At 46.0% G+C, this 27,551-nt stretch overlaps 3 protein-coding genes across 18 annotated transcripts in view; 2 read left to right on the top strand and 1 right to left on the bottom strand.

The window, feature by feature from the left end:
* LOC122622058 (regulating synaptic membrane exocytosis protein 2) overlaps window positions 1-18,529 on the bottom strand; it is a 33,652-nt gene extending 15,123 nt beyond the window's left edge. For 4 of the 16 annotated variants that reach the window (XM_043800201.1, XM_043800200.1, XM_043800202.1 and 1 more), the window contains exons 1-9: window positions 18,052-18,529; window positions 17,399-17,603; window positions 15,340-15,465; window positions 14,915-15,271; window positions 14,188-14,803; window positions 3,059-4,077; window positions 1,704-1,962; window positions 1,270-1,575; window positions 49-656 (exon numbers count right to left, since the gene is read on the bottom strand). In XM_043800201.1, coding sequence (XP_043656136.1) covers window positions 49-656; window positions 1,270-1,575; window positions 1,704-1,962; window positions 3,059-4,077; window positions 14,188-14,803; window positions 14,915-15,271; window positions 15,340-15,465; window positions 17,399-17,603; window positions 18,052-18,161 — 3,606 coding nt within the window. In that variant the 5' untranslated portion in view covers window positions 18,162-18,529. Of the gene's footprint in view, window positions 1-48; window positions 657-1,269; window positions 1,576-1,703; window positions 1,963-3,058; window positions 4,146-5,684; window positions 5,753-8,821; window positions 9,002-9,610; window positions 10,224-14,187; window positions 14,804-14,914; window positions 15,272-15,339; window positions 15,466-17,398; window positions 17,604-18,051 lie in introns of those variants that run through there. The other 12 variants (XM_043800206.1, XM_043800207.1, XM_043800193.1 and 9 more) reach the window with 9 other exon arrangements.
* Window positions 15,766-16,702, top strand: LOC122622060. Its single transcript, XM_043800208.1, has one exon. It carries the CDS (start codon window positions 15,871-15,873, stop codon window positions 16,216-16,218), a length of 348 nt encoding a protein of 115 aa, XP_043656143.1. The 5' UTR covers window positions 15,766-15,870; the 3' UTR covers window positions 16,219-16,702.
* A 2,827-nt stretch (window positions 18,530-21,356) lies between the features above and the next one.
* On the top strand, window positions 21,357-21,661 carry LOC122622440. Its single transcript, XM_043800870.1, has 2 exons — window positions 21,357-21,361; window positions 21,454-21,661. The coding sequence occupies exons 1-2, from the start codon at window positions 21,357-21,359 to the stop codon at window positions 21,659-21,661; spliced, it is 213 nt and encodes a 70-aa protein (XP_043656805.1).
* The last annotated feature ends 5,890 nt before the right edge of the window (window positions 21,662-27,551 follow it).

Raw genomic sequence — 27,551 nt, 5'->3', positions numbered from 1 at the left:
TAGTCATAGTTTATTCATAAATAATCCGATTTTTCTGATTTCACTCACTTTTGCATATGGATTGCGGCCCGCTCCGCTCTGGCGCAGGGAGAGTCCGGTGGCGCAGACCAGGGTCACGATCAGCTGCAGGGTGTTCTGGTCGTAGCCCAGCTTCAGCTGCAGCCGCCCCTCGATGGGGATGGGCTGTGTGGTGGTGCCGGTGCCGCTGCCACCGCCCACCCCGTGGCCTTGCAGGTGGGCGGCGGGCGGACCCTGGTGCTGATGCGGATGCGGAAGCGGATGCTGGTGCGGGTGGTAGTGGTGCGGGTGCGGGTGGTGATGGTGGCCCGCCGTCGTTGTGCCGTGCAGGCCGCCAGGGGCGGAACCGGAAGCGGACGACAACGCGTGGGCGGGGCCGTGGGCGGAGGCGGGGGCGTGGACGCTGCTGGTGCTGCTGCCGCTGCCGCTGCCACTCCCGCTGCTGCTGTGGCTGTGGGTGCTGTGGCTTGGTCCCAGGCGCTGCGTCTGCCCGACGCCGCCACGTTGCCGGAGTCCTGATCCTGATACCGATCCCGGTCCCGGTCCGGAAACACTGGTGTGGATGTCCGGCGAGCCGGGCGAGGTGATTAGCACGCTCGGCTTGTCCCGATGGATTTCAATGGCCTCGACCGCGGGAGCTGTAAGTCGGTGAAGCCAAGGTTATGGTTGGGAATAAGCTTGGAGTTTATATCAATTTGAGTTGCGGTTAAGTCGAGTTATCATGTACTGTGTGGTATCGTTGGGTGATTTGTCATAACCTTGTAGTTACATTAATGGATGTGACTTAGGTCTTTGTGGTACACCCATCAGTTTGCAACACAACGCCCACTTGACACTCAGGAAGTAAAATTATTGGATATTTGAGTGGCTTTACATATTTGAATGAACTATTACGGATTTTATGTTTCTTTCAAAAATGTGGTTATCATATAGCGCTTTGAATAGCGAGTAAAAGTTGCCCAGTTTAGGCAAGGTAATATTATTTATTTGTTTTATTGTTGGAAGCACTATATAATTAGTCATTACAGAACTAGAATTGAATTGATAGTATATCTAGTGTATTAATTCCGTAATAAATGATTAAAATGACTTTAAAGTGGTAGTGTGAGAGCTTTCCTTTGAGGATGCATCTGGAAATTATGGTACGAAACTACTCAGTCATACTTGTTCACGCTCTTCCACAGACACACAACTCCTATGGGAACCGCCCTCGCTAGAAACCATACTTATTTTATGGACACGATATAGTACCTTTGCGCTGCAGATATCTTCCCCCGCTGCTGACCACCGCACTGCCGGCCATGCTGCTCGCCAACCCGCTGTGCGGGAAGTTGGCGGAGGAGCGGCGAGCGGAGACGCTGTTGGCGGATCCGCCGGAGGCTCCGCTGATGGGACTGACGTTGCTGCTGCTCCCGCCACTGCCGCCGCCGCTGCCGATCGGCCGGCTGACGATCAGTTCCACCTGGGCGTCCAGGCGACTCTCGTCGATGATGTCGTAGACCTCGTCGGCACTTTTGTTGTGCAGCCCGCGGCCATTCCACTCGAGGATCTCGTCGCCTGCTCCGTGGATCGATGGATGAGCGTTGGATGAATGGCATGGAGATGTTTGAGCACAGACAGATAGAAATAGAGAGAGAAAAGTAAGAGTGAGATGCGATGGCTGGATGAAGTGGGATGCATATTACCTGGTCGAATCCTTCCCTCGAGATCGGCCACCGATCCGCGCTTTACCTTCTCCACAATGGCCCCGCATGGACCTCCTGCTCCTACCGCTGCTCCCGCTCCCGTTCCCGCTCCCGCTCCCGCTCCCGATCCTCCCGTTGCGAGGGGCTGACCGCCGTTGACCTTTAAGCCTAATATATCCTCCCCATCATAGTATTTACGCAATATCATGTGCCCGATCAGGCGAGTATTGTCCGCGGATGTTTGCCAATTCACCGGATTCTATATGCGCAGCGATCGATTTTCGTTTTACGATTTACGTGGGTGTGGTGGTTGGGATGGTAATTGGTTTGGTTTGGTTTGGTTTGGTTTGATTTGGTTTGGTGATTGGTTATTATTATTTTGGTGGGATTGGTGGTTTACAGTTTACAGTTTACAGTTCGGATTGCGGATGATCGTGCATAGATTTTGGTTGTAAGTAGTTGGATGTGGTGTCGGTGGGGAGCCATCGTATGCGGGAAGTAGAATTGTTTTTAGTTAGCTTTTTGCACTGCTTAAAACGCCTTAGACATACAGCTTATACCCTAAACGTAACTTACAATTAGAGTTGTTCAACGAAAACATATGTATAACAGTAGAAAGTAACAGTTTGTACAGTTGTTCACATTCAAGTTTTGTTTTGTTTTCCTTACAGTCTAGAAACATGTTCTACGCAATCACAGATAGTTGGCATGGCGCATAGATATAGATACATAGTAGTTGTATTGGTATTCCTACATGTTTTGAGAACACACACGATTCAAGAGTTCCCTCAACTTGAGGCACGGATCATATAAATTTCGAATGCTAAAAAACGGTGTGGAATAACGACATTTAGCAATCATGCAGGGCGTGCTAAAGGGTTTTTCGGGTTTCTTGGGTGGAGATTCATGCAAGCACAACACTTAGAGGTTTGGAAAGAGTCTGATTATTTTGGGGCATGCAAGGGTTTCGAATATCGCTGGGTTCTAGTTTTTGAAGTGAGGTTGTATGCTGCAATTGTCAAGATGTTTGTCACAATAGCTGGAAGTTAGTTGCGAGCTGGGAGTGATAACCAAAAACGATATCATTGCTTGATTATGGTCTGGGGTTTATGGTTGCTTTCTGGACATGACAAGAACAACAAACAGAGAAAGTTGGTGGGATTATCTTTCTTTTTTTTTTTGGATTTCATGGGGTTATTCCCCACACAGACAAACGGATTGTGGGGTCCAAAGAGGGAGAAAGAGGCAAAGAGAGAGAGAGAGAGAGAGAGAAAGGACTCTACACAGACACAATGCATTCTTGCCCATCTTGGTTAAATTTTCATCTTTTTTCTCCTGCTGCGATCTGTGTGTACCTTGGGCCCATCTCCTCGGTTGGAGTCCTCGCTGCTGGTGAACGTGCTGCTGGTATCGATGCCCGAATCCTTGGTGGCCGAGTCCTGGCTACCCTGTCGCTCGGCCTCCCATCGCGACCAGTCAGCTCCGCCAACTCCACCAACTCCGCCGGCATCTAGGCTCTTTCCACTGCTCAGAATGGTGGCTGCACCCACATCCACGGCCGTGGAGGGCAGGATTGCCGTGACCGGTGGCAGTGAACTGCTGGCCAGTATGGAGGCCTCTTCGTCGTGGGCATCGAAGCGCACCGTCTTCTTTATTCTACGCTCGGTGAATCGCCGCGAGTCTTGGGCTGCCGATGAGGAGGAACTGGTGGCCGGTTCGTCCCAGTAGGCAGCCTCCGTGGAACTGACGGAACTGCTGCCACCGCCGCCTCTCGTGGCGCCCAGCAGACCACCACGCTGGTTGCCCCGCGCCGCCTGACCTTGGGCATCCGCCGCTGTCGCCGCCGCTGTCGATGCCGATGCCATGGAAGCCATGGATCCCAATCCCCGATCGTAGCCCGATCCCGGACCAATCACAATCTGCGGCTTCGACTGGGGATAGTAGCTGCTGCTAGTGGTGCTGCTGCTGCTGCTGCCACCGCCGCCGGCGGCTGCCAAGGGCGGGGCACGTCGGTAGACGCCAGCAGCACCACCACCACCACCGCCACCCGCTCCTCCTGGCCCTCCGCCTGCTCCGCCGCCAGAAAACTGCCGCTCGTGGTTGCTGCGGTTCAGCGAGTTGCGCTGCTGGACGTCCAGGCGCGCGGTGCGCGTGAGAGGATACTGCTCGAGGCGCTCGCGGTGCTGCAGCTGCAGCTCGTAGCGATCCCGCTGATCGGCGGAGGCGTACAGCCGCTGGGTGGCGTGCGACAGGTGGCGGAAGTCAGCACCACCGACGCCACCACCACCGCCGCCGCTGCTGAGCAGATCCCGTTCGTTGAGGCTGCGCTGCTGGCGCCACGGATCCAATGAGGTGCGCACCTGGAGGCGCCCGCCTGTAGGGGTGGTAGATGTTGATTGGGTGTGGCTATAAACGCTACTAGGGGTTGCTCTGCGGGATTTTTGGGTGGTTCAGGGGGCTCTGGGATGATTTAGGGGGTATATTGGGGTCTCAGGGGCTCTGTGGATTGGTTATTCCTGGAGGGGGACTGCGCCGCTTGCCTGCCATAGTTTGTTGTCCTTTTCAGATGTTTCAACAAATGCACACAATCATAATGGTAATCGATCGGTTGAGAAAGCAAAAGTTCAAAGCAAATAAATACGTATGATATAAGACTTAGTTTCGGGGATCAGCTCGGATCCAGCCTTGTGAGTTTGAGATAATGGGGAAAATGGAGTAAAGTCCTGATTTTTCGAAAACTTCATGAAATAAACATATAATGCTGAATTCGTTAGATTGAATTTTGAACTAGAATTTTTAATAGGTTTCGTAATGAGTGTATGTACTAGCTTTTACTACTATGCTTGTGACTTCTATTAAATAAACAAACCTGTGGTAAAATAACATGGCTCATATATGTATAATGCTTTAGAGAGCTAAAATGCATTGGGTATTGATTGATTCACAAATGTGTATTACCCTGTGTTACAGGGTCAAATAATTTAGAATTTAATAAAAACTATAGATATTATAGAAGATTTTCGAAAAATCCGCGACATTACCATACAATTTCGACAAGAACTGCATGAGTAAGCTAAGATTGGGTAGTACGAGTATCATAAGTAGACCTACGACTAGAACTACGAGTGCCCGCGACTGCTGGGTCTAAAAGTGCCAGGGGCCGGGGGAAGATGAATCAGGGGGTAAGTGCCCGGTTTTAAAGGAGCACTACAAGGAGCAGTACAAGGCATAGAAATACTTATCTGTTGTGGCTAAAAGTCGCAAGAGCATTAAGTTACAAGCTAAGTCTTCGGAATCGGGGGAATCGGAAACTCGGGGAATTGTTGGCCCATGGGGACAGTGTAGACTGTTCTGAATGTTGGGGTGTGTGTTCAAGGTAGTGTGAGTTCTGGTTGAAGTAGGGAGGAAACGGGAAACAGCGTTACGATATCCATGCAAATTATTCACCAAGATTTCTTGTGTTGTCAAAACTCTTTTTGTTTTCGTATCAGTTCACATTTACAGGTAGGGTTAAAAACGTAGAAGATACATAAGAAAGCAGAAAGTAACAAATATATAAGGATCTCATAAGTGTTTTTAAAAAATGTTGTCCAGCAACGGTAACGTGTGTTCACAGCCAGAAAAAAGAGAGATAGTTTCGTGTGAAGTGGTTGAGGAAATCAAGTGACGATCGAGAGATCAGAATCGGTAGCGAGAAACAAACGCTTAACGCATAACCAGCTTATTGGCTATCATAGACAATTCTAGGTAGGAGAAAGTTGTGGAGAGTGTGTGGGAGAAAGTGTGAGTGAGGGACGATAGTGCTCGAACAAAGGAAACAAAGTTAACAACTAAGAAAATCGCACATTCCTTGCTTTCGCTTGTGACGTGTTTGGGAAACTCAAAAGAAACAATAACATCGAAGAGACACACACATTCAAATTCATATTCAAATTCGCATTAAATGCCTTTGGGCCTGGTTGTAATCATTTTTTCGCTTACATTTGCATGAATCTGTAGATCGCCGGGCGAGAGTACGGTTTGGGCACCTTGAACGCCGCCAAAATTACCTGGTATTCGATGTTTATTTTGGGTTTCATTGATATTATTTATAGGGTATTTTTGGGTATTTTTCGGTTTTTCGGTTTATTTTGGTTTTGTGGCGGGCAAGTTGGTTGGAGTTTCATTTTCAGGGTAGACCAGAGAGAGAGAAGAGTGGAGAAAAATATATGAAAACAATATTTTAAAGGTGAGTTCGAGTGGTAACTGTGAGTTAGACTAACTAGCTTACTAACTTACTCTATTAGGCATTTGTATAAGTCGTAGGGGGATTTCAATTAAATATAATTAATGATATACTTAAATAGCTATAACTACTGTGCTAGGCCTAGTGTATATAACTTAGATCTGATGATTTCCAGTGCTTATAAGCGGCTAAAAGCTTTCCAACTTACATTACTGCTGCATTTGTACTCAATAAAAAGAGCAGTTTGTCTGCCGCCCTTGAAAGTAGGCAATAAAAGTTGTTGCAAACGCATTTTCAACCATTTTCTTTAAAACAAATGCACACTTACACACACAGCATGCCAGCACTCACTCAGACAATCGCCTTGGGTGCGAAAAAGAACTAGTTTTCCGACACACACACACTCACACACACACAGACGTAGTCGTAGTCGCTCACCCATACAGTTATGGTTTTGTGGGCCATACCCCTGGCATACTTTCATTTGACTTTGGTCACGACACAAAACGTTTATTTTGCGCATAATGGGCAACAACAACGAAAACAGCAGCTGTAGCGACGGCAAACAAAACAAAAACAAGTGAAATAAAAATAAGAAAAATAAAAATAAAAACGAGTGAAAAAATTACATAAAGGCAGCAAGACCCAACGATAACAATGTAAACAAAAGAAGGCACGAAAGTAAAACAAAGCCAGAGTAAAGTAAATTATTTGAGAAACCACACGCACAATCTGCTTCAAGGGGGCAGAGGGGGTGGTGCTGGGGGTGGGGCTCGAAAGGGGGGGGATGTGGGGGGCGCAAAAGACCAAGAAAAGAAAGCAAAAATCAATAATGTACACAAAAACACGGTCATTTCTGTCCCTTGGCGACCTTTCTTATTGTTGTTAGTGTTTTTGCTGTTGTTGCTGCTGCTGCTGCTGTTCGTGGTTGTTTTCATTGTAGTTGTTGTGGAGAAAGGCTGCGCACAATCATCGCATTGTGCAACAAACAAAGAAAACGAAAAATCAAACAAATTTCACATTAGTGTGTGCGTGTGTACGTGTGTGTGCTTCCTGTTTTATATTTTTGGCCATAAATTTAAGCCAGTTTGGCTGACAGGCGGTGTAAGGAGTGCGAGCGAGGGGGCGAGGGGGGTGCGGGGAGAGTAGGTGTAACGGGCGTTGGGCTGGCAAAAGGACACTAAAATCATCATCATCATCATCATCATAGGCGGCAGAGCGGGAGAAATGGGAGAAAGCAGCCGTAGCTTGTGCTATTTTTAAACCAACGCTCCGAAACATACTCTCACACACACAGACACACGCAGGCGCATAAATAGCGCACAAATGAACGCAAACGGGCGCTCACAAACACAAACACACGCACATACAACCACAAACACCAGGACAAACAAACAAAATCGTACACACGCACGCACTGTACGCGTGGGCCAGCCTCAATGTTCGCATTAATGTCACTCATACGCACAGTTGCACATGCAAACAAACAACTGGCAGGACGAACAACAACAACAACTAGAACAACAGCAATAGCAACAGCAACAAGAACAGCAACAAGAACAACAAACGGGCCACATCAACGTCAACTGGTGTTGGTCAACGATTTAATTAAATTCAGCCCCGTTCCCCAAAGATCCTCGGCTGGTAGCATTTTAAAATAGCCAAACAAACACGCGTTTCATATGTCCTGTTACACACACACACACACACACACACAGACTTACATACGGCGCACACACACACAAGCTCACCCACGCAGGAGTGCGGTCTATATTTACTTATTCACAGCGTGGTCGCCCATATGCGACACATTTCGCGTTGATGTTGCGGTTGCCATTTTAGTTTTCGACCCCTTCCCTTTGACTGCCCATCGAGGAGCTATTGATTTTGTGTGTTTAATCGAAAACGTAATTCATTTCACAAATTTACTGCACAGTTTTGAGCGGGCTTTTTGAAAGGGGGGGTGCAAGAAGTGGAAGTTTTTGGGGCGACAATGCACACACATTCACATTTTGCGGCTAACACGGAAGCTGTGACATGTAACTATAAAGTCTCTATAAAGCGCACTTAAGTTTGGCTAAGTGAAATGGATTTAGGATGAAAGTGGCTGGGGGGAGTCACCTGCCTGCTTTAATTGAATCTATAAAAGTTGCAAGGCTACCAAGTAGGGATCAAAGAGTTTTCTTGTCTATCGCAAATAGTTATAATTTTGTTTCTTGTGAAAGACCATTAAAAACAGAAAAGGGAGCTAAATCATGTGCAAACCAATGCTTAATATCCTTGAAGTAATTATATAGTCATAGCTTTTAGACTGAGAGACTACGGATAGACTCGACTATTGATACTGATCAAGGATACTCTATATGGGTGCATATATCTTCTTACTGCGTTGCAAGATTCTGACAGAAATCAGAATAAAGCTAATGCATTTATTAATAGAGCTTTATCTTTTATAATACATTAGAGCCTTTCCTAATAAAGTTTTTCAACTGAGTTGAGTTTAAGGTTAAGTTTTGACCAGAATTTTAATAAAATTGCTAGTTGTGTACTGCAATTAAAATTTATTTATTTGGATTCGAACCAGCCAAGGAAAATTTAATAATTGGCATCTACCCAAAAGTGGCTATTTGGCATTCTTTGTCGACAAATTCCAGTTGCTTTTGTTACTGATTGTTTTTTCTTCTATAAGCATTTCTGTATACTGGGTGCTAATCTATTTGCATTTTGCATTTAAATATTCAACTTTTTGGCTGTCTAAGCATTTTCTTTGTGGTTTCGATGTGGTTCGTTGATGTGAGTGTGTGTGGCAGTTGTTGTTTGGTTTTCTTGTGGTTGTTGTAGCTGTTGTGGGTGCACTTCAAGAGAAGCTTGACTAACTGCAACTGACACTCACCTCAAAAGTCAGCTTTGCTCAATTGAGTTTTTAGAATTTTATTTCAGTTTTTGTGGTACTCGTTTTGAAGTTATATTTCCATATTTCAGTAATTTGCGAAGGATTTATTTTCTTGTATTTTCGGTTTTGCTTTTCTTATTTACAGATTGACTTGCTAGTGAAATTTTGTTTGTTTCGGCCGTTGCCTAATTTGTGGTACAAATTGCTGGGCATGTTAGCCAGCCACCCCACTCACACACACACATACGGCAGGGCTCAGGTGGCACCAGTGAGCCCCACCCAACCACCCAACCACCCAAAGCCACCCACACCACACACACAGATTGCGTGGCAGTACAGTAAACAAATCGAGCGTTTTTCTTCTACCTGCTAACCAACACAAAAATGGCAAATAAAAAAAACAAAAATAAAACAATAATATTAAGTTGCTGCTGCCTCCGCTTTTTCTCCTGCAAGTGTGTTGGTGGATGGGTAGGCGGGTGTAGGGTGGGGTTGTAGGCCCTCCAAGCGAGTGCCTTGGGCTCGGGGTCGTAGGTGGATGGGTGGATAGGTGGGTGGATGGTGGGTGGCTAGGTGGGTGGAAGGGCGGTTTAGTGGTTCCCTGAGTGGCTCGTGGCTCGGGTGGTTGGCCAAATGCAAAAGCGTCAGTTGGGCGCCACAATTTGCGCAGTGTATTGTTAGTCGATTGACTGATTCGAGAGCAAATTTGTTTGCCTTTTTTCGCCTTGGTTGTTGGGTACGCTTTCGCTCAATTAGACAGATTTAAAGAGGTTTCAAGGTCGTGGTTACCTTTTTGCTTTTTAACACTTTCACTTTGCTTGCGATTTATTTGCACTTTATTTCAACTTTATTCACACTTTGGCGTAGTTATTGGTTTTTTTGCAGCTTCGGGAGCTGACCAATTAGCCTTGGCTGCTGCTCAATGCCAAGCTCTCAATTATTTATGCTTCAGGGCCAATTAAGTACACTTTATGTTGTTTAACTGGCACCGCTCTCTCTTCACACTCTCCGCTTTCTTCGCCCGACAGCCACATGTCAGGCTTTTCCTCGGGCCTATTTTTCCTCCTTTGGCTTGTACAATTTCCCACCAAGGTTATTTTTAACTCGACATTCACATTTCACAGAGTTTGGCTTTCGCTTTCCGCCCGCTGCGCTTCGCTTTCGATTTCACTTACTCGGGGGCTTTTTGCGCTTTTCACTCGTATTTCGTTAGCGGGGATTTTCCGATTTTCCAGCAAACGTAATTTTGCTTGTATTATGGGTAGTAGAATATTTTTTCTATTTTTTTTCCTTTGCGACACACGTGCGAATTTTGCGAGCGGAACCGCTGCGGCTGTTTACTCGCCTTTAAAGTTCATCGAAAACTAATTTCGTTTCGATTTCATAAAAAATCTCAATGGAATTTTCGCTTTACGCTGCCGTTCGCTTTCCCTTGCGCCTACTCTCTTTCTCTCTCGGCTGCAGTCGTTGTTGTTTCTGTGGGAGCCTACAACACATTTCCAATAACAATGTTACACGGCGGCCAGTCGGGGTTGTTGTTGTTGCCGACTTTCCCATGGCGCTTCCAGTGCCGAACTAAAAATAAAGTTAAGCGCGTGGCCAACACCGCTGCCACTGCCGCTGCCTCAGCCGACGCCGCAGCCAGCAGCGATAACATTGACAGCTGCTGCTGCCGCCCACCGCCCACTTTCTACCTACCACCACCCACCGCCCATCGCCCACCTTAGGGTCAGCGCGTTTTTCCTCTGTGTGTGTGTGTGTGCGTGTGTGTTGCTGTTTGTGTTTGCCACCTTCAAGGCGAGTCTCTGTGGCAAAGTCAACGTGTTTGTCTTTGCCTTCCAGCAAAGCGGGCGCCTCGGTGGGTGGTGGGCGGTGGACAGTGGGAGGGTCAGTGGGCGGTGCTGCGCGTGCTGGATGCGGAAAAGCTGCTAACTGAAGCGACGGATGGCTGACACTGCTGCTGCAAGTGGCAGTGCATTCGTTGTTGTTGCTGGCTGTAGTAAGGACCATGACGCTGCACAAAAATCGGCGAAACTAAAAGAGGCACTGAATGAAATGACGTCGCTGCCAGGGAAAACTCGAACTGGGAAGAGGACTCCATTCGGACAACAACGGGACGACAGGAGGGCAAAAAGCCAAAAGTGGCTAATGTGACGCAGATCGATGTTGTTGCAAACTGTTTGAAAAGAGTTGTGGACACAGAGCGAGCACTTGCCCAAACTTCAAATATTCTTCACAAATTTTTAAAATTATTTACTGGGTTTTGTGGACTTAAATCAGCGAGAGCGCTACAGGAATAACTATTGTTCTTAAATTACTATCAATTATATTTTTAGCCAATTCCCCGTATCCTTTGGGGCACCGTTTATTTATCCCATGAATATTTCTGTAAATTGACATCTCAAATCTTCCCAAAAACGGTTTAACTCTATTATATTGTAAAAGATAGTTGTCATGAATATAGTGTATCCAAACATCAACATTCACTAATAGTATTTATATATTTTTAGAAAGCTTTAATTTTAACCTGTATTTAACTAGACAAGATTAAGCCAATAACACATCAATGAGTTTAATAAATTTTATATATAGTATATTGAATTCTGATCTGTTCAGTTTCCTCAATCACAGGTTAAGCACAACTATTTGTGGCTTTACGCGCGCTTCACGCCATCAGCTGCTCCTCTGCCTCGCCCACCCACTTGACCGCCCACCACCCACAACTCACCGCCCACCGCCATGGAAGTGGATGTAAAAACAACAAAGGGGTACGAAAGGGGGGGCGAAAGTTCAGCGCATGCGTTCTTGTTCAACGCGATGGTGTGTGGGAATTTTCCAAGCGACTCTTTCGACGGGAAATTCCAACGCATGACGCCTGGTGGCATTCACTTCGACCATTGTGAACTAGCAGCCAACGTGGTGGGTTTTCCATGGCACAACTGTGGTGGAATACTGATAGTGCAACTGCGCCCCCAACAGGACCCACATGGCGTCCACCCAGTGCACCATTCACCCGCCCACTTTCTCCATTTCCCTTGAGACTTTCACTTGCCACGGTCTCGGTTGCAGTTTCGATTTCTTTTATCACTCTGCTGCATTTGGGCATTTAATTTACGGGATGCAGACATAAGTTTGCCCAACTGGTTATCGCTGTGGTTGCACGCCAGATCAGGTGGGTCGTGCAGCTTGTGGGTGCAGGTGGGTGGCTCGTCAGTGGGTGGGTGAGTGGGGGAGTGAGTAAGTTTGGTGCGCCTAATTTTATGCCACACTCCATGGGCCACAGGCACACTCGTACTGGGAGTGAGCCTGGGGCCAAAGTTGAAATCAATAATTATTATATGCTAGTTTGTTGGAAAATTGAAAATGACAGAAGGAGTTGTGTGGGCGGGGCGGAATGGGCGGTAAGCGGTGGGCGGTGTAAGTGCAACATGCTTGCCAGAAACTTGCGCGCTAATGTGCAGCAATAAAAAATTTAAATCACCAAGCGCCGCATGTTGCACTGCCACCGAAAGACTACAAGAAAATAAACCAAGAGAAATCTGGGTACACTTGGAGGAACATTTTGGAACAACTTTACTACCTATACTACAAAGTTCTAAGTTAGGTGGCTAGAAACGTTAAGAGCATGTTTATAAAACCACTATTTTACTGTCGGTTACATCAAGTAAGACGTTTTTAAACGGATTGTTAAGAGAACCATTTTATTATTCATATAGTCTGCTACATAAAATTAGCCTCTTTGAATTTGTTTGTTGAGCGCAGTAACCTCAACATATGTTAGGCAGAGTATCCCTGCGGGGATTGATCCATCTGCAGGTTTTCTTCGAGTGCACGAGGAGGAACGTAGGGGGGCAGAACTGCAGCAAGTGCCAACAAGAAACTTTCTAATTAGGATAATAAATTTGCCAGCATCGCACTTGACAACGTCGCCGGCATCTTTCAAAACATGAAGAGCAGAAGGAAGCCGAGGGCCCACCCCCCCGAGGGAAATGACACCCCCTCTTTGGGCCAGAAAAACCCCCAACCATCTCGACATCATCAGGCAAGTGCAGCTGCTTGGCCAACTTCTTGATGTTTTGTGGTGGCTGCCAAAAAGGAATGGCTGCTCACTCGGCCTTTTTCCGCATTTCCCGCATTTCCCCCATTTCTCATTTTTTTCGCCAACTGCCTCGGTGTTCCTTCCCTGTTGGAAAATGTGTTTTCGGGTCAGCTGTGTGCAACCTTCCTGCCTTGCACTGGCATATAATTTATGCTGATTGCATTTAAAGGCCAGTGAAAACCAAGTGAAAGTATGCGGCAGCGTCCAGGAGTGCGCACTTGTCTCGCTGGCGGTGGCTCTTTTCGCCTTTTCTCTCTGTAAACAATTTATTTTTACTTTCGCCGCTTCCGCGGCACCTTCTTGTGCACTCGACCACCACCCACCGACACCGACAGCGCTTTTCCGCCACCCTTTTTCAGATTTTCCTTTCCATTCGCTGCCTGTTGTCGAGCGCCGAGTCAAGTGCCCCCGAGATAAGCGCAACGAAATGTTTCCGCTACAAAACATTCCTCGCCATTCGCCTTTCGCTCTTTTTGTCCCAGGCTTTTCCTCAGTTTTCCTCGATTTTCCCCGAAACGGCAAGAGTGCTCCTGTATGTGTGTGGTTGTGTGTGCCTGAGTGGGCGTGTGCTCTCTATTTTTATAGCCCCCGGCATGCAAGTTGCGTTTCCCCCTTTGCGGGGAAAATGTTTGGCAGAACTTTTCCAGTTTAGCAGCTTAAACTTTCATTTTAGAGCAAAGCGCAAATTTGGGGGTTTCCTTATCCAGCTTAAATCGAACTTAGGGCCTTAAATCGAGCTTAACGCTAACTTAGAGGATTAGTTAAATAGACATGGAAAAATTAAGTATGTACACCGATAAACGAAACACAGAAATGTGAGGCAAAACATAAATTAAAGAACTTTTTAATTGGCTTGGAAAAAACATCGAATATTGGAGCTCAAAAACGAGTCAAAGAAAAAGACAACGCACCAATGTGAGACAAGATAGTGCTACATTTTCGAAAGTTAGCTTTTAAAGTATTTTTTTTGGTTTTGGATATTGGATTTTTGTAGAGCGAGCGAGTCAAAGATAGTTTTACATTGAGAGAAAGAGAGATAGTGAATTATATAGGAAAATTTAACTTGGACTTGGAGGTTGGGGCATTGCCTTGCGGGACATTCAGAGCGGAAAGTATGGAAGCGATAGATACATAGATATATAGATATATAGACAGGGGACAGGGATCGAGGGATAGAGACATTCAGAGATCTCAGAGGAGATAGAGCAGAGATAGAGAAGGAGGAGGAGGAGGAGCTGAATGCTAATTGGACAAACGTCTAACTCACCGTCATAGTCCGATCCCGCGGTGACCGTCACCGCGCCCTGGGCAGCCAACAGCTGGTGCTGGAACTCCTCCTCGGAGCTGCTGAAGGACCTCTGCTGCTGCGAGGCGTACTGCGATCCTGCGAGAGCTCGTCGCTGCTGCTGCTGCTGCTGTTGCTGGCTGTAGGCACTGGAGTCCATCGCATGACCACCGCTGATGGTCAGGTTGCGGGTCAGAGGTGGCGGCTTTTGGTAGCCGCTCATCTGCGGCATTGGCTGGCCATGTTGCTGCTGCAGCTGCTGATGTGGCTGCTGCTGCTGCTGCTGCGAGTGGGGATGTGGATGTTGCTGCGGCTGCTGGTGGATCTGCGCGTGGTACGATTGTTGAACCTGCTGCTGCTGCTGATGCGGCTGCTGATGCAGCTGCTGCCTGGCCGCGAATTGCTGCGAGTGTTGCTGCTGCTGCTGCTGGGAATGTTGCTGCGGCGATGGGCGATGTTGCTGCGGCATAAGATGTTGCTGCTGGTGCTGGGATGGCTGCTGTTGCGAGTGCGACTGCGACTGCGGCGGATGTTGCGGCTGTACCTGACTGGGATGCGCCAAGTGGGGATGCTGCCTCATCAAACCATCCAGTTCACCCTGCAATAAGACCATTTAGGTGCTCTCAATGACCATAGTGGAATTGCTTTTCAAAAGGTTTCAATTTAAAAGCATTCCGCCTTAAACGCTGCCCCTTTTTCAAGCACTCACCTGATAGTATCTGGGGTCATCATCGGGATAGGCGCCTCCGGATCGCGGCTGTTGCTGCTGCTGCATTCCGTATCCCTGCTGCGCCTGCTGCGGATTCATCGGCTGCATTCGAGATCGCTGCTGCTGCTGGTGGTGCTGCATCTGCTGGCCAGGACTCATCACGGGATCCATGCCGCTGTCGGAGGCCGAGAGGCGGCGGTTCGTGGGCTGCTCCTGCTGCGAGTACTGGCGCCTCAGCATGCTGCCCGCCCGCTGCATGGGTAGGTTCTCCTTCTCGGCGGCACTGCGCGTCCTCTCCAGCTTGGGCCGCTTGTCCGTGGTGTCGTGCGGGTCCACGATGGGGTGCTGCGAGATGTCCTGTCGGACATAAACGGACAATAAACTGGGAACTGGTGACCCCGTCGAGGGCGGGCACATCTACTCACGCTGCTCCCATCCGGCTCGATGCGTCGGATGAAACCATCTTGTTGGGCCGCCGTCTTGTTGATCCATTGGCCAGTCTTGGAGAGCAGCTCCTGCTTCTTGCGACACAGTATGCACACCCAAATGACCTGGAATGTGGGAAGGGGATTAGAACTGTATTGAGGCACTTAAATTGGCATAGCTGGAAGAAGCACCATGTCTTTGAATAACATTTCAAATGTAGGGACTTAAACAGGCAGGTCAACTAATATTCTCAAGCCCCATCAATCTATTTCCCGACTCTGGGCATCCAATTTATGAATTTCTCAGAATATGAGCTCAGATAAAAGTAGACACCGATACCCCGAGCTCTGTATCTGTCCAATGTCCTTTGCCTACCCTTTTCTGGTACACCGAAATGTTCAAGCCAATCTAGCCTGCCCAGGTGCTTCAATCATTTGAACACACACACATAGCTCCGGCACTCTCCGGGGAATTTACACGTGCACTTGCAACGCTTTCGAATTTGCGACCGGTTTTGGTTCGGCTTTGCCATGGACGAGTTACTAAATCTGATTCTCAACGGCATACAGCTTCGACTAGAGGAATCTGCGGAGGATAGCGACGAGGACATCGAGGGGGTGATGGAGGGGATGGAGGACGAAGGAGAGCTGGACGGACCTGATACCAGATTGCTGTACTACTTCAGCAGATTGTACAACGTTCTCAGTGGGAATATCTTCCTGACCACCTACGTGGAGCGCGGGCGGAGGGAATACTTTGCGGGATTCAGCAATGTGCAATTGGTGGCTCCGTTCCAGGGCGATCGACAGAGCAAGCGGTACCGCTGGATCCACCTGTCTCTCATCTTCCGCGCCTTCAGATCCACGACTGGGTCCTAGGGAAGATACCCCACCGTGTCACAGCCAAATTGAAATTCCATTTGGCATTTGTTCGGAGTTGTTGGTCCATCTAGTTTCATTTTGCGCCCTGGCTTTCGCCTCTGCACCCCCCAAGGTCCACATCTCTGCCCTTTTCGGGTCCCCTGTGCAAGTGTGTGTGTGTGTGTGACATTTTGGCAGCAGTTCAACGGAAAAACGTTTGGCAGCACGGCCAGAAAATGATAAGCCTGGCCAGCGAGAAAAAAGCGGGGGGAACAGCCGAGGAATCGGTTCACTGAGTAAAATAAAAATTGGAAAAAGTGTAATTGAAATGCAATGCACAAGAGGGGCGAAGGGATGCTATGGTGGACTTAAAGGAAGGAATTCGAAAGAGACTTCTTCAATGCCACCATAAGGTTTCCTGCCCCCAAGGCCACTGGTTAAGGTGCCACGAAATCAACTAAGCCAACCATCTAATTAACAAGTTTTTAAAATTTGTAATATACAGCTAGTAATGTAATAAATGAAAATGGATTGTAACCCTCTTTAATTTGAAGTACCCCATGTCTAAATGCCCACTTATTGCGTGTGATTTAGTACGTTTCTGAGGCTAAGAGAGATATAATCTGTTCCTAGCGCCGCAAGGGGTTCCGTCATCTCATATCCTTGACCAGAGGCGTCGCATGAAACTGGGAATTATGGCTAAATTATAAGTGTCGAATTGAGCGGCGCCAGGATGGAGAGAAGGGCAGCAGTGGCCTGGCTCCACTCCACCGCCCGCCCACTCGATCCCGCCCATCGCCAATTATCCAGCGGACTACAAGGCGACAAGGGGCAGTTATTCATGCGCCCAACGCGTCACTGGGGACAGTTGGCAACAAGCGGCGGTGGCCTACGGCGATGCCATTCACTCCCATTCAATGGCGATGTGCGATGTGGCAATGGGGCGTATGAGTGATGGCTGCTTAGCCAAGCGGGAGCCGGGTCGCCAGTATTATTGGCACCAGCGTTGTCCTATTTGTCAATGAGCGGAAAAGAGTGCGACACCCTTGCGAAAAAAAGAAAACATTTATCCGCTGTCGCGCGCGTTTCGACGAGTGGGTAAACCCAATGGCAGGACACTGAGTCAGGGGTGAATCCAAAAGGAGCTGTCAGGCGCTTGGAATGGCAGAATGGCAGAATTGCAGAATGGCGGACTCACCTTGTTGCTGCGGAGCGTCACCTTGCCGCCGCACCTGGCGCAGCAGCGAATGTTGCAGTAGTGGCAGATGTGGCCCACTCCGTCGGCGAACTTGGTCTTAAGGCATATGTGACAGGTGGCATCCAGCTCGACGCCGGCCTTCTTCTGCTGCTCGGATCGCTGTCTGATTTGCATTTCCAGCGTCACCACCTCGTCCTGTTTGCGCCTGCAAGGATGAAGTGGTATTAGGGAGAGATTCAGGCGAGAGGAACATGTAGGTGTTAGCTTGTAAGGCCTTAACAAATTGAAAAAGTTACACAAGGATATAAATAAACTAGTTTATTAAAATTCGTTTAAAATGGGTAAATATATAGATTGGGCGTTGCATGCTTTAATAAAACCCCTTAAAATATCTCCACAAATTTAAAAACCATTTTACTTATTGAAATAAATGCATAAACACTTTGCTCTTTGCAGTGCTTCATTCGAAGTTAAACATTTCTTTAACAAGCTTGTTAAACTGAGGCAGAGTGTGCCTTCTTAAACATAATGTTGTAAATGCCTGTACTTTCCACCCACTACGAAGCAAATCAAAATACGGATACGAAATATGTATATCTCGAAATATGGATAACGTGAATGAATCTCTATCTCAATCTCAGGCCGGAACTCACCGCATGATCTCGTTCTGCTTCTCCTCCTCCTGCTTCTGCCGCATAAGGACATTCTCGATCTGCATCCGCTCGTGGGGGGTGAGGTGCGACAGGTCGGGCATTTCGTCCATGGCTCCGGTGTGGGGGTGTCCTTTGGTGGAATTGTGGTTGTGGTCGAAGTTTGAGTTTTGAGTAGCGTTGGCTGGTCTAATTAGTCGCAGTGTAATAAAGTTTGCTTGCTTATATTCATAGAAATTGTTGATTTACGTTTTCGATTGAATTTAAAGCTTTTCTTGGGGGATTGATAAACTTTTCTTGGAATGCCGTTTCGCAGTATTTATAAATACGTTGTTATTAAATATTATTATTATTATTAATATTTTTTTTTTGTTGGATTACTAAACCATTTCCGATAGAAAATCACAGAGCAAATTTCAAATTTTATGGTTTCCTTTTGTTATTCGTAATGAACGCTTGTTAGTTATTTTATTTTGTAGACTTTTGGAAATTCGTTGAAAATTGTTCACAATGCACTCCTCGTCCTTCTGTGTCCGTGTGCTGAATGTGTTGTGTGTTTTATGCGCTCCGTATGCTTGTATTTGTGTTGCGGTCTGCTCCTGTGTTGGTTTTTTTCTGAGTCTCTTGTGTGTGTGTGTGTGTGTGTGCGTGTGCCCTCTGACCCCTTTTCACTGGCGACTTTCTTATTGTGCTCAGTTTGTTGGTTTGTTTGTTTGTGTCGGTTCCTTCCTCCTTGCTTAGACCTTTGTATTTCTTTGGCTGAATGCAAATTTGAGTGGAAAACTCGTTTCGGGTTTTTGTTTCATTTTCCCACCGCTCTATATCGTTGCCGGGCCTTTGTTGTTGTTTCTAATTGCTGTTGTTGTTGCTGCAGCCCGTGTCGAGTTAGTTGCGTCCTTTGTTGCTGTTGCTGCCCCGTGCGTTGCAGTGCCATTTTTGCGTTGAGATCGTTTCGAATTGCAGGCCACTCGGTTGAAAGGGAGTTAGTAGCCCCCAGCTGTTCAGCACTGCAAGGAGAGAAGAGGAGTGGGGAATGAGTTATATAAATGAAACAGGAGTGTACTCTTATCTTCCTGAAATATTGCTTAAAAGGATAAATATTCCATAACTGAAAAGTGCAACGTAATACCCACAGGTTTTCGTAGCAAAGCTTTGATAAGTTATCGACATATGTATACCATATTTAGGTTCCATTTCTGTTTTGTGTTCAATACTATCTCTTAAATCGTATAAAGCTGAAGCAATAAAAACTGGCCATACATTTAGCCGATTTATTTGCACGGGAATAAATGCAAAACCCTTGCATTGCGAGTGAAACATTTAATTGAATCTCGTAAACTAAATGCAGTACGAAATTTAAAACACAAAAAAAGTAAGCGAGTAGGAAATGAGAATTTTAACGAGATGAGCAGGCAAAAGTGGGTGGTACTGGGCCAGGAGGTGGAAAAAGGGGTCCCAACGAGATGCCGGGTCGGTCAGTATCTGGCCGCAATGCAAACATATGTAACTGTATTTATGGCCATCAACGTGCCAGGGCAAACAACCAGCCGCAAAACCCGGCAGGTCCTCGGGGGAATGGAGGGGGCCGAGAAGGATACGGCTGCACCAGGAAGCCAGGAGGGGCGACGGGGCACTGCGGTTGACACCGTGACGCACGTACAAAATGCGAAAATATATATGAGGCCATGCACAAATGCGCTGCGAGAAAAGGATGACACACTTGTCATACACATACGATATGGTAAAAAGATGTATCCCACAAACCTTTTTTCATTGTGGTTGATGTCAAACCTTTACAAAACATAAATCAACCATTTTGAATACCATTCATTGGTTACTTTTACTGTGAAAGCTAAAAATTTGCTAGTATTATTAATATTTCCTGTAAACTTTTTAATAACAACATACAATATCCAGTTTTCTCCCTAATAGAAATCTAAAATGTTGATAGTACTAGTTTGTAACTTAAGTACGAAAGTTGCAAATACATATTACATACAATTGCATATTATATTAATTTATTAGATTATTGATTTTGATTTATTGTGATTTTCACAGATTTATATTGAAAACTTTTAAAAGTGTGTTTTCCCCTTTATTTTTTCAGTGCCTTCGCTGGCACTCACGCGAAATGGGAGATGGAAGAGAGGAGGGGGAGGTAATGCGGGTATCAGGCGGAAGGGGTATGGGGTAAGGGGTAAGGGGCGAGTCGGCTATTTATACAGACAAGCCCGCTGGAAGAGTGCGGAGTGCAGAGTGCAACCGGAAGCAGACACTTCACTGGCAGGGGAGCAGAAGATGCTTTCATGTGCCTCATTTCCTCCGCCTGAAAGGCGTTCGAAATTAGCATTCAATGGGCCAGGAAGCAATCCAAGCCATCGTAATTAAAAGCCGTCAAGCAGCCTGCGCAAAATAAAGTGAGCCCAATGCCCGGCAAACAGGCGACTTAGCCAGGATATCGAGCTCTAATCCCATTTGAAAGCAGCAGCCAGGATAAGGTGAGGACCAACTTGGGCAGCATATTGCAGCAGGAGCTTTGATTGCATGAATATTGCAGCAGAGACAGCAGGTCAGAGATGTCCGACTCAAATGGCCGTTGGTTATGGCCCCAGCCTTCACTGGAAACAATTTTCCACTCGGAAAGTAATAAAACTTCATAAGACTTTGTCAACTTATCCCACCCACTTTCAATCAAATTTTGTTGGCGTAACATTAAAACCCATGTAAAATCATGAACTACATGCAAAATGCGATTGATTTCTCTCATGAATGTGTATTTATTGCTGCTTTATGGCGCATCCTTCGGGACATGTACAGTACGAATTCGCATATTTACAGAGAGAGAAGCAAGAAGTACATTTTTTTACAATTCTAATAAACAATATAGTTGCCTAAAGCTTAATTGAATTTTTATGCATCATAGATCGATTTAAAATTTCAATAAAAGACGCAATCATTAGTCCTTTATAATGGTGGTCTACTACCACACTTTGATAGTACACTGATCATATCAAAATCACTACTAACGCATGATAACTTTCTCTTTAGCTTCCTTACTTTCCAAACTACGCTGTCATTCTAACTTTATGTGTAAGCCTGTTTAGAATGCAGTTCCTAGTAACATACATTTTGTAACATGACTTTATAAGATGACTTTACCTCTTGGATTTCTGCCTGTGCAGCTGCAACCCCCTCTTGGCCTATAACTTATGTAGTTCAAGCGAGATAAAATCCAGCTTCCATGGTGTTTATGGGCCTGCTTTATGCTGCCATCCACAGAGCTCCTCGCCGGAGGACCTCTGGTACGTATGGTGTATGCTGTATGCTGTATGGTGTGTGGTGTATGGTGTGTGGTGCACGGCGTCTTGTGTTTCAGCGGGAGCTCATGAATTGATAATGCAGCAGATGCAGCACGGCCTGCAACAACAGCGCCATCGTGCCATGCAAAATTGATGGTTTCGTTGGGTGTTGGGTGGTTGTGGGGATTAAGTGGCTGCTTTACGGGCGGCCAAGGAGCAGGACATCCAGGGAGCTCAGAACTTTGCACCTCTTATGGCCTGGCAGGAGCAAATTTAATACCGGAAATCAATCTTGTGGCTCTTCAATCAATTGATAAAATGCCAGATATTGCACCGCCTGTTAGCAGTTTCCTTCTGGCCTTACTCCACAAATAAAGCGAGGAAAACACAAAAGTCAGCGTATTAACTGAGCTCTCTCTCTCTCTCTCTCTGGAGAGAAATTGAGAAGACGAGAGAGGGAGAGAGGGAGAGGAAGAGAGCGGTTAACATTTCACCACGAACTTCGACTTAATGCGCGCGCTTTTGAGGGCCACAGCAGTTTAACTGCTGAGCAAGGAAACTGCTGAGTGAATTTCCCAGGAATTTCCCGCTACGAATTTCCCAGCCACCTGCTTCGCAGTAGATAGAAATTTCATGCGCTGACCGCGCGAACTTAGAAACAACAACAGCAACAGCAACAACAATGGCAGTTATTAAGGCAGCAAAAAAGCGCAGCAATGGAAAACCCCAACGCTGAGCGGAGGGAAAACTTATCAGGCACAAGGATGAATTATAATAATAATGAAAAATGCAGGGGTGCGGGTGCGCGGGGCACATTCTGCATTCCTTGTCCACTGGCCAAGGTTATTTCACATTACGCATACGCCCCGCGGCCCACAGAACTGGCTATGGCTGGTTATGGCTCACCAACACATGGGCGTGCAGGGGCACAAATGTGAAAGTTCACTGCCAGCAAATGCAGCTGCTATTTCCACTGCTGCTGATAGTTGTGCCTCTTCTGGTCCTGCCGCTCCTACTGCTCCTGCCCGGCTGATAATTGACACTTTCAATTAGCCATCGCAATCAGCAACAAAAGCGGCCACAACAATGTGCCCAGGAGAAGGGAAACCTCGTCGGAAATACATTGTACATTGGAAAAGCTTGAAATGAGCGGGGAGCAGTCAAAGTGCACAGCAACACAAGAAAGCCATCAAGCAAAGGTCAGAATGCTAAATGGCCAACCGCAATCGAAAGGGAAATGAATTAAATATGCAGGTTTGTCATCTTTTCATTTAGGCATCTCAGGCAGATCCTATTTTTAAGTCAGAATATGAAAACTAAAACTACTTTTCTTGCATTAATATTTGGCACTATAAATAGTGTTACTTTCAAAGTAATATAACTAATTATATAATTAAAAAAAAAGTCGCAAACTTTAAACCTTGTGTACGGTAAGCTCATAAGTAATTTTTGCTTGAATGTAAACTAATGCAGTATATGTAAAAAAAGCCAGAAATAATGAACAACTCAGTGGAATATTAGAATAGTTGTCAAAATAAAAGTTTTGTTAAGCTCATTAATTCTACTGCAGTTCTCGATTGCTTTCCTGCCACCTAATTCCCGGAAAAACAATGCCCCCACCTCATTTCAACTTAATTTCAGCTGAATTTAAAAGGGCGACACGTTCTGTAGTTTTGCATTTAGCTGACCAACTGAAAGGGCGAAGCTTCAACTGGTTGCTCGTTTGTAAACTGGGTCATTTATCAACTGACATCACCTGTCAACGGGGGGTATCCTTATCGAGCAATATATGTATTTCAGTCTCCGTGACGTCACGCCGCCTGAATTGGCGAGCGAATTTTCATGGCGTCAGCCATTCCGAGCCAACGGGTGCAATGCACTGTACTTTTGCAGTACTCGCAGGACACAAGCAAATAAACACGCACACTTATACACTCCAATAGAGCCATAAAAGGAAACGTGGCCAAGTCGCCACGTTTGTTGTTGCTGCAGCCAAAAACTATAAACGAGGCAATGACTTGGTGACTTTTTGCGGCTGCCTGCCAAATGGAACGTCTTAGGGGCTTCTCCCCACCAGCCTGCTGACTAATGACCATTTTGCAGTCGAGGCTAGCCGCCTTTCGTTTCGTTTGATTCATGGGCCTAGAGCCCATAATTGCACTTATTCATTCATAGTTGCAGCGCCGGCCAGCGAACAGAAGTCATTGACTGGGCCGAAAAGGATATCTGTGGGCTTTTCCGGAAGAGGGGAGCTGGAACAATGCCACTTTGTCGTTTGGCTTGTTCAACTTTTTCAATTGCGCGCACAATTTCCATGCAATTAACGGCGAACAAATGCGAGCGACAAAACCTGTCAAGGGGGTAATGTATAGGGTATAGCAACAAGGCGCATTGAATGTGTTCAATGGAGGGTCCAAGGGGGAGATAGTGGCAAAAGGGCGAGCAACGACAGCGAAGCATAAAAAGCAATTTCATGCACCCATTGACCCCCACAAAAAGTTGGGGACTTAGAGGGAAAAGAGTGGGGAGAGTGGGGGGATACAGTGTCAATAGATAGTTGTTTCAGCGATGTCCAACCAGCCAACAGAACGCCCACACATCCTCGCCCACTTGTTTCCAAACAACAAAGCCCTTTACCAATTGTGGGCTCACTGCCATTACTCATACGCCCCGTGTGCATTGTCAAACATTTATGACGTCCATTTTGGCGAGTGTATTAGTGCTCCAGTGTGTTTGGGTGCTTGTGTGCTTGTGTCGTCATTACCACCATTTGTCTGTGGGGCAAAATACCCATCCACATCCCATTCCGTCCAATACCGTCCACTTCCATCCAGTTCCATCCCACTCCATCCGATCCGAGCCCATTCCTGCGATTCGTTGTTGTTGCCTAGTGACGTTCGCCATTTGCCAAGCGAATCGAGTGAATCGAGTGAAAAGCAAAATCGATTCCAACTGACTGCCTGTTGCTGTCTGCTACTAGTTTACCTTTTAATTAAATTTAACGCCCATCGAAGGACCACCCACTACTCACAGCCCACTACACACCAACCAACAAACCACCGACCACCGCCCAACGCCCAACGCCCACCACCCACATTTACTATTCATTATTGCCCAGTAAACAGAGCAGTAACAGCCACAAAAGAGAAGAAAACTGCACACAACAGAGAGAACAGGGGCTAAAGTTGCTTTATATGCTGTGGCAATTTCTCGGCCATTGTTCGTCATTGTCTGGGGCAACTGTTGATGTTGTTGCTTCTTGATTCGTTGATTTTGCAGTACATAGTCCCCAAGTCTCTTGGTACTACTCGAAATACCCTTTCATGGATCTACTTACATGCATTTCTCTATCAGATTGCTCTGCAAACGGCGTTGTCTATTCGTTCGTTGTTTGTTGTTTGTTGTTTGTGGCTTTCCTTAGTTGAGTTAATTTATTTGGTTTTATTTGCTGTTGTTTTTTTTGTTTTTTATAAGAAAAGAGTTCTTGTTCTTTAGTTATTTGGTTGGCTATTTACAAGGCTTGCGTTGAATTTCATATACTTAAAAAACTTGAAAACTGCTTGGTAGAAAGACATTGGTTATGGCTTTTAATCATTTATGTGTATTCCTTAATTTTGGTAAACACTTAGGCGGCGCTCGACATTTGTTGTTTCTCTAGCGAGCTTCGCTTGTCGTCTAAGTGTAAAGTTGAAGTTGAGTTGTAATTATGTTGCATGCTGCCTCTATTGTTGTAACACTCACACACACAGTCGCGCACATGGGGAAATAAAAGAGCGAGAGCGCGCGAGTGAGCGACTGAGAGAGCACACTGCAGCTGGCAGGAAATAGTGGGATGTTTTTGTGGCAATACTGGGTTTCCACACACTGAACGGAGGCCAAAGGCCAACACGGGTTAGCCAAGTTAATCATACGCACTGTTGTACATAAAAAAATATTTACTCCGCTGCGGACTTCGATTTGGAAACATTTCAAATTGAATGGAAACTTTATTTATTTGGATCATTTTTGTAATAATTGTTTGGCCAACATTCCTTATTTTTGATGGTGTGTGGTGAACTTTCTCTCTCGTTAACTGTCGCTCTCCTTTGACTTTTCACCCACATTAATAGTAATTTTTCCATATTAAATTGTATTAACTTTATGAGCTGCCATAGCCCTATTTAAAAATATAATTTTAAGACTTTAGCTCAAGGATAAAGGACAGCCGTTAACTGCTACAGACCTCCTTGAGTGTGTGAGTGTGGCTTAATTTTTCTGCATATTTAATGCGTTCATCCGCACCGAATCCTGGCCAAAAGGATCACGGCCAACACAACAAAGGAGCGCAGAGGCGAGAAGTCGAGGAGAGAAGAGAGCGGAGAGAGGAGAGTTTTGGGTGGGATTGCGTGGCGTTGTGTGTACAGAAAAAAGCAACCAGCTCACGAACGGCGGAAAAAAGCAGGAAAAAAGCAGGAAAAAATGAACGAACCAAATTTTGTCAGGGAAACCAATGAAAAATGCAGAATTTTCTTACATTTTTTATACACTTTCTCGTAGGTTGTTGGAGCTGTTTTGTGGTTGTGGTCATTAGCTTAAATCACAATTGGTTTGCACTTAGATTTTATGTAGATTTGTGTGTGTATAACATATACGTATATATCTATATATATGCTTGTATGTAGGGCTATATATATCTATGTGTGCAGCATTCCATATGCGCAAATTAATTTTCCGTTTAGCGAACTCATTTTGTTTGTTTGTTGCTGCTTTTCGCTTCGTTAATTGTTGTTTGCTGGCGCTCAAAGCCTGATGTTGCTGCTCTCTGCTGGTGTGTGATTTTGTTGCTGTTGCTGTACTGCCTGCTGCACCAACAACAACTAGATGGAGTGCGGCGACAACAACAACGACAACGACGACGGATGCGACGACGGCAACGACATCACGACGGCACGACAACGACTGAAAACTGGACCCGCAGCTGGAGCTGGAAAAGCTATATAGCCCACGATATGGCCCACCTACATCAGGAATTCGCTTCGATTGTCGTCAGCAGTTCAGGAATTTCTCTCTCGCTATCCCCAAATCACTCGGTTTCTCTCCTGAAAGGGGACTCTCACGCTCTCCCTCTCCGTCTCAGTCTCTCTCGTTCGCGTGGTGAATTGACCAGGGAGTTGTTAACCAGGCAAGTGGGAGCACATGTTTCTCTCAGTGTTATGAGTGGCTTTTCATATTTCATGTGCAATTTTAACACCTACTACAAACTAACTGCTCTAATAACTGTTAGTCAGTGTGAGTGTGAGTGCGAGTGCGAGTGTGTGTCTGTGAGTGTGTGACTCCAACTTTCCCCACCCACCAAATACCCGCCCCTTTGGGCATTACATGCTCATATAGTTGTTTTGCGCAAACATTAAGCAACAACATCGTGTTGCATATTCATAAAATTCAACTCCTCATTCTGGGGGCGTGTGTGTTTATGGAAATATGTTCTGTTCACTTCCTCCCCTCCTGCTGTTGCCAAAAAAAAACTGTATTTCATTGCACTTGGGGATGGTGTTGCAGTAGCAGCAGCGCCAATTTGGAACGAATCGCTCTTTATTGCATACTTCGCGGGGCAGGGAAGTTTTGCCTCCACTGCGAATGTTATTGAATTGAATTGATATTTGGCAGCAATATTCTTGAACAAGTTAAAACTAAATATGCTTCTTCGACGTTATTTCAATAATGGTAATAATTATTCGATAAGTTATATTTTACTTAGCTTTCCTATTGGGTTGTGTTCATTCAAATCTTCAGCAATTTACATTAATGTTCCCTTTAAATCCATTTAAGGCCAGTGTATTTTTGGATGCCCAACTTCTGACCTTAACACGTCACGTGCTTGTCAAAAATATCCAACACACAAAGCCCATAAAATTTGTACACTTCTGTTGCATATTTCGAAATTGGCTCGAGTTGTCGTCGCTGCTATCGCTTTTATCTGCCTGCTTATCCCAGCCATCATGAGATTTGGCGTAAATTGTCACAGCCACTCCAGGCCAGCCTTCCGTTCAAGCCCTCGTCCAATTTTAGCCCAGTGCATTTCCTCCACTTTGGTTTCCTTTGGCAGAGGTACAGAGAAATAAATAAGTAATATATTACGAGTAGGCAGTATCAGGAAATTTAAGCAAACTAGAGTTCAAGTGCTAAACTCTAAGCTAATCTCCAGTGTTTTTTTATATACTACGA

This window comes from Drosophila teissieri, chromosome 3R (assembly GCF_016746235.2).
Source record: "Drosophila teissieri strain GT53w chromosome 3R, Prin_Dtei_1.1, whole genome shotgun sequence".
Classification (NCBI taxonomy): Eukaryota; Metazoa; Arthropoda; class Insecta; order Diptera; family Drosophilidae; genus Drosophila; species Drosophila teissieri.
This window is presented reverse-complemented; position numbering and strand designations above follow the sequence as displayed.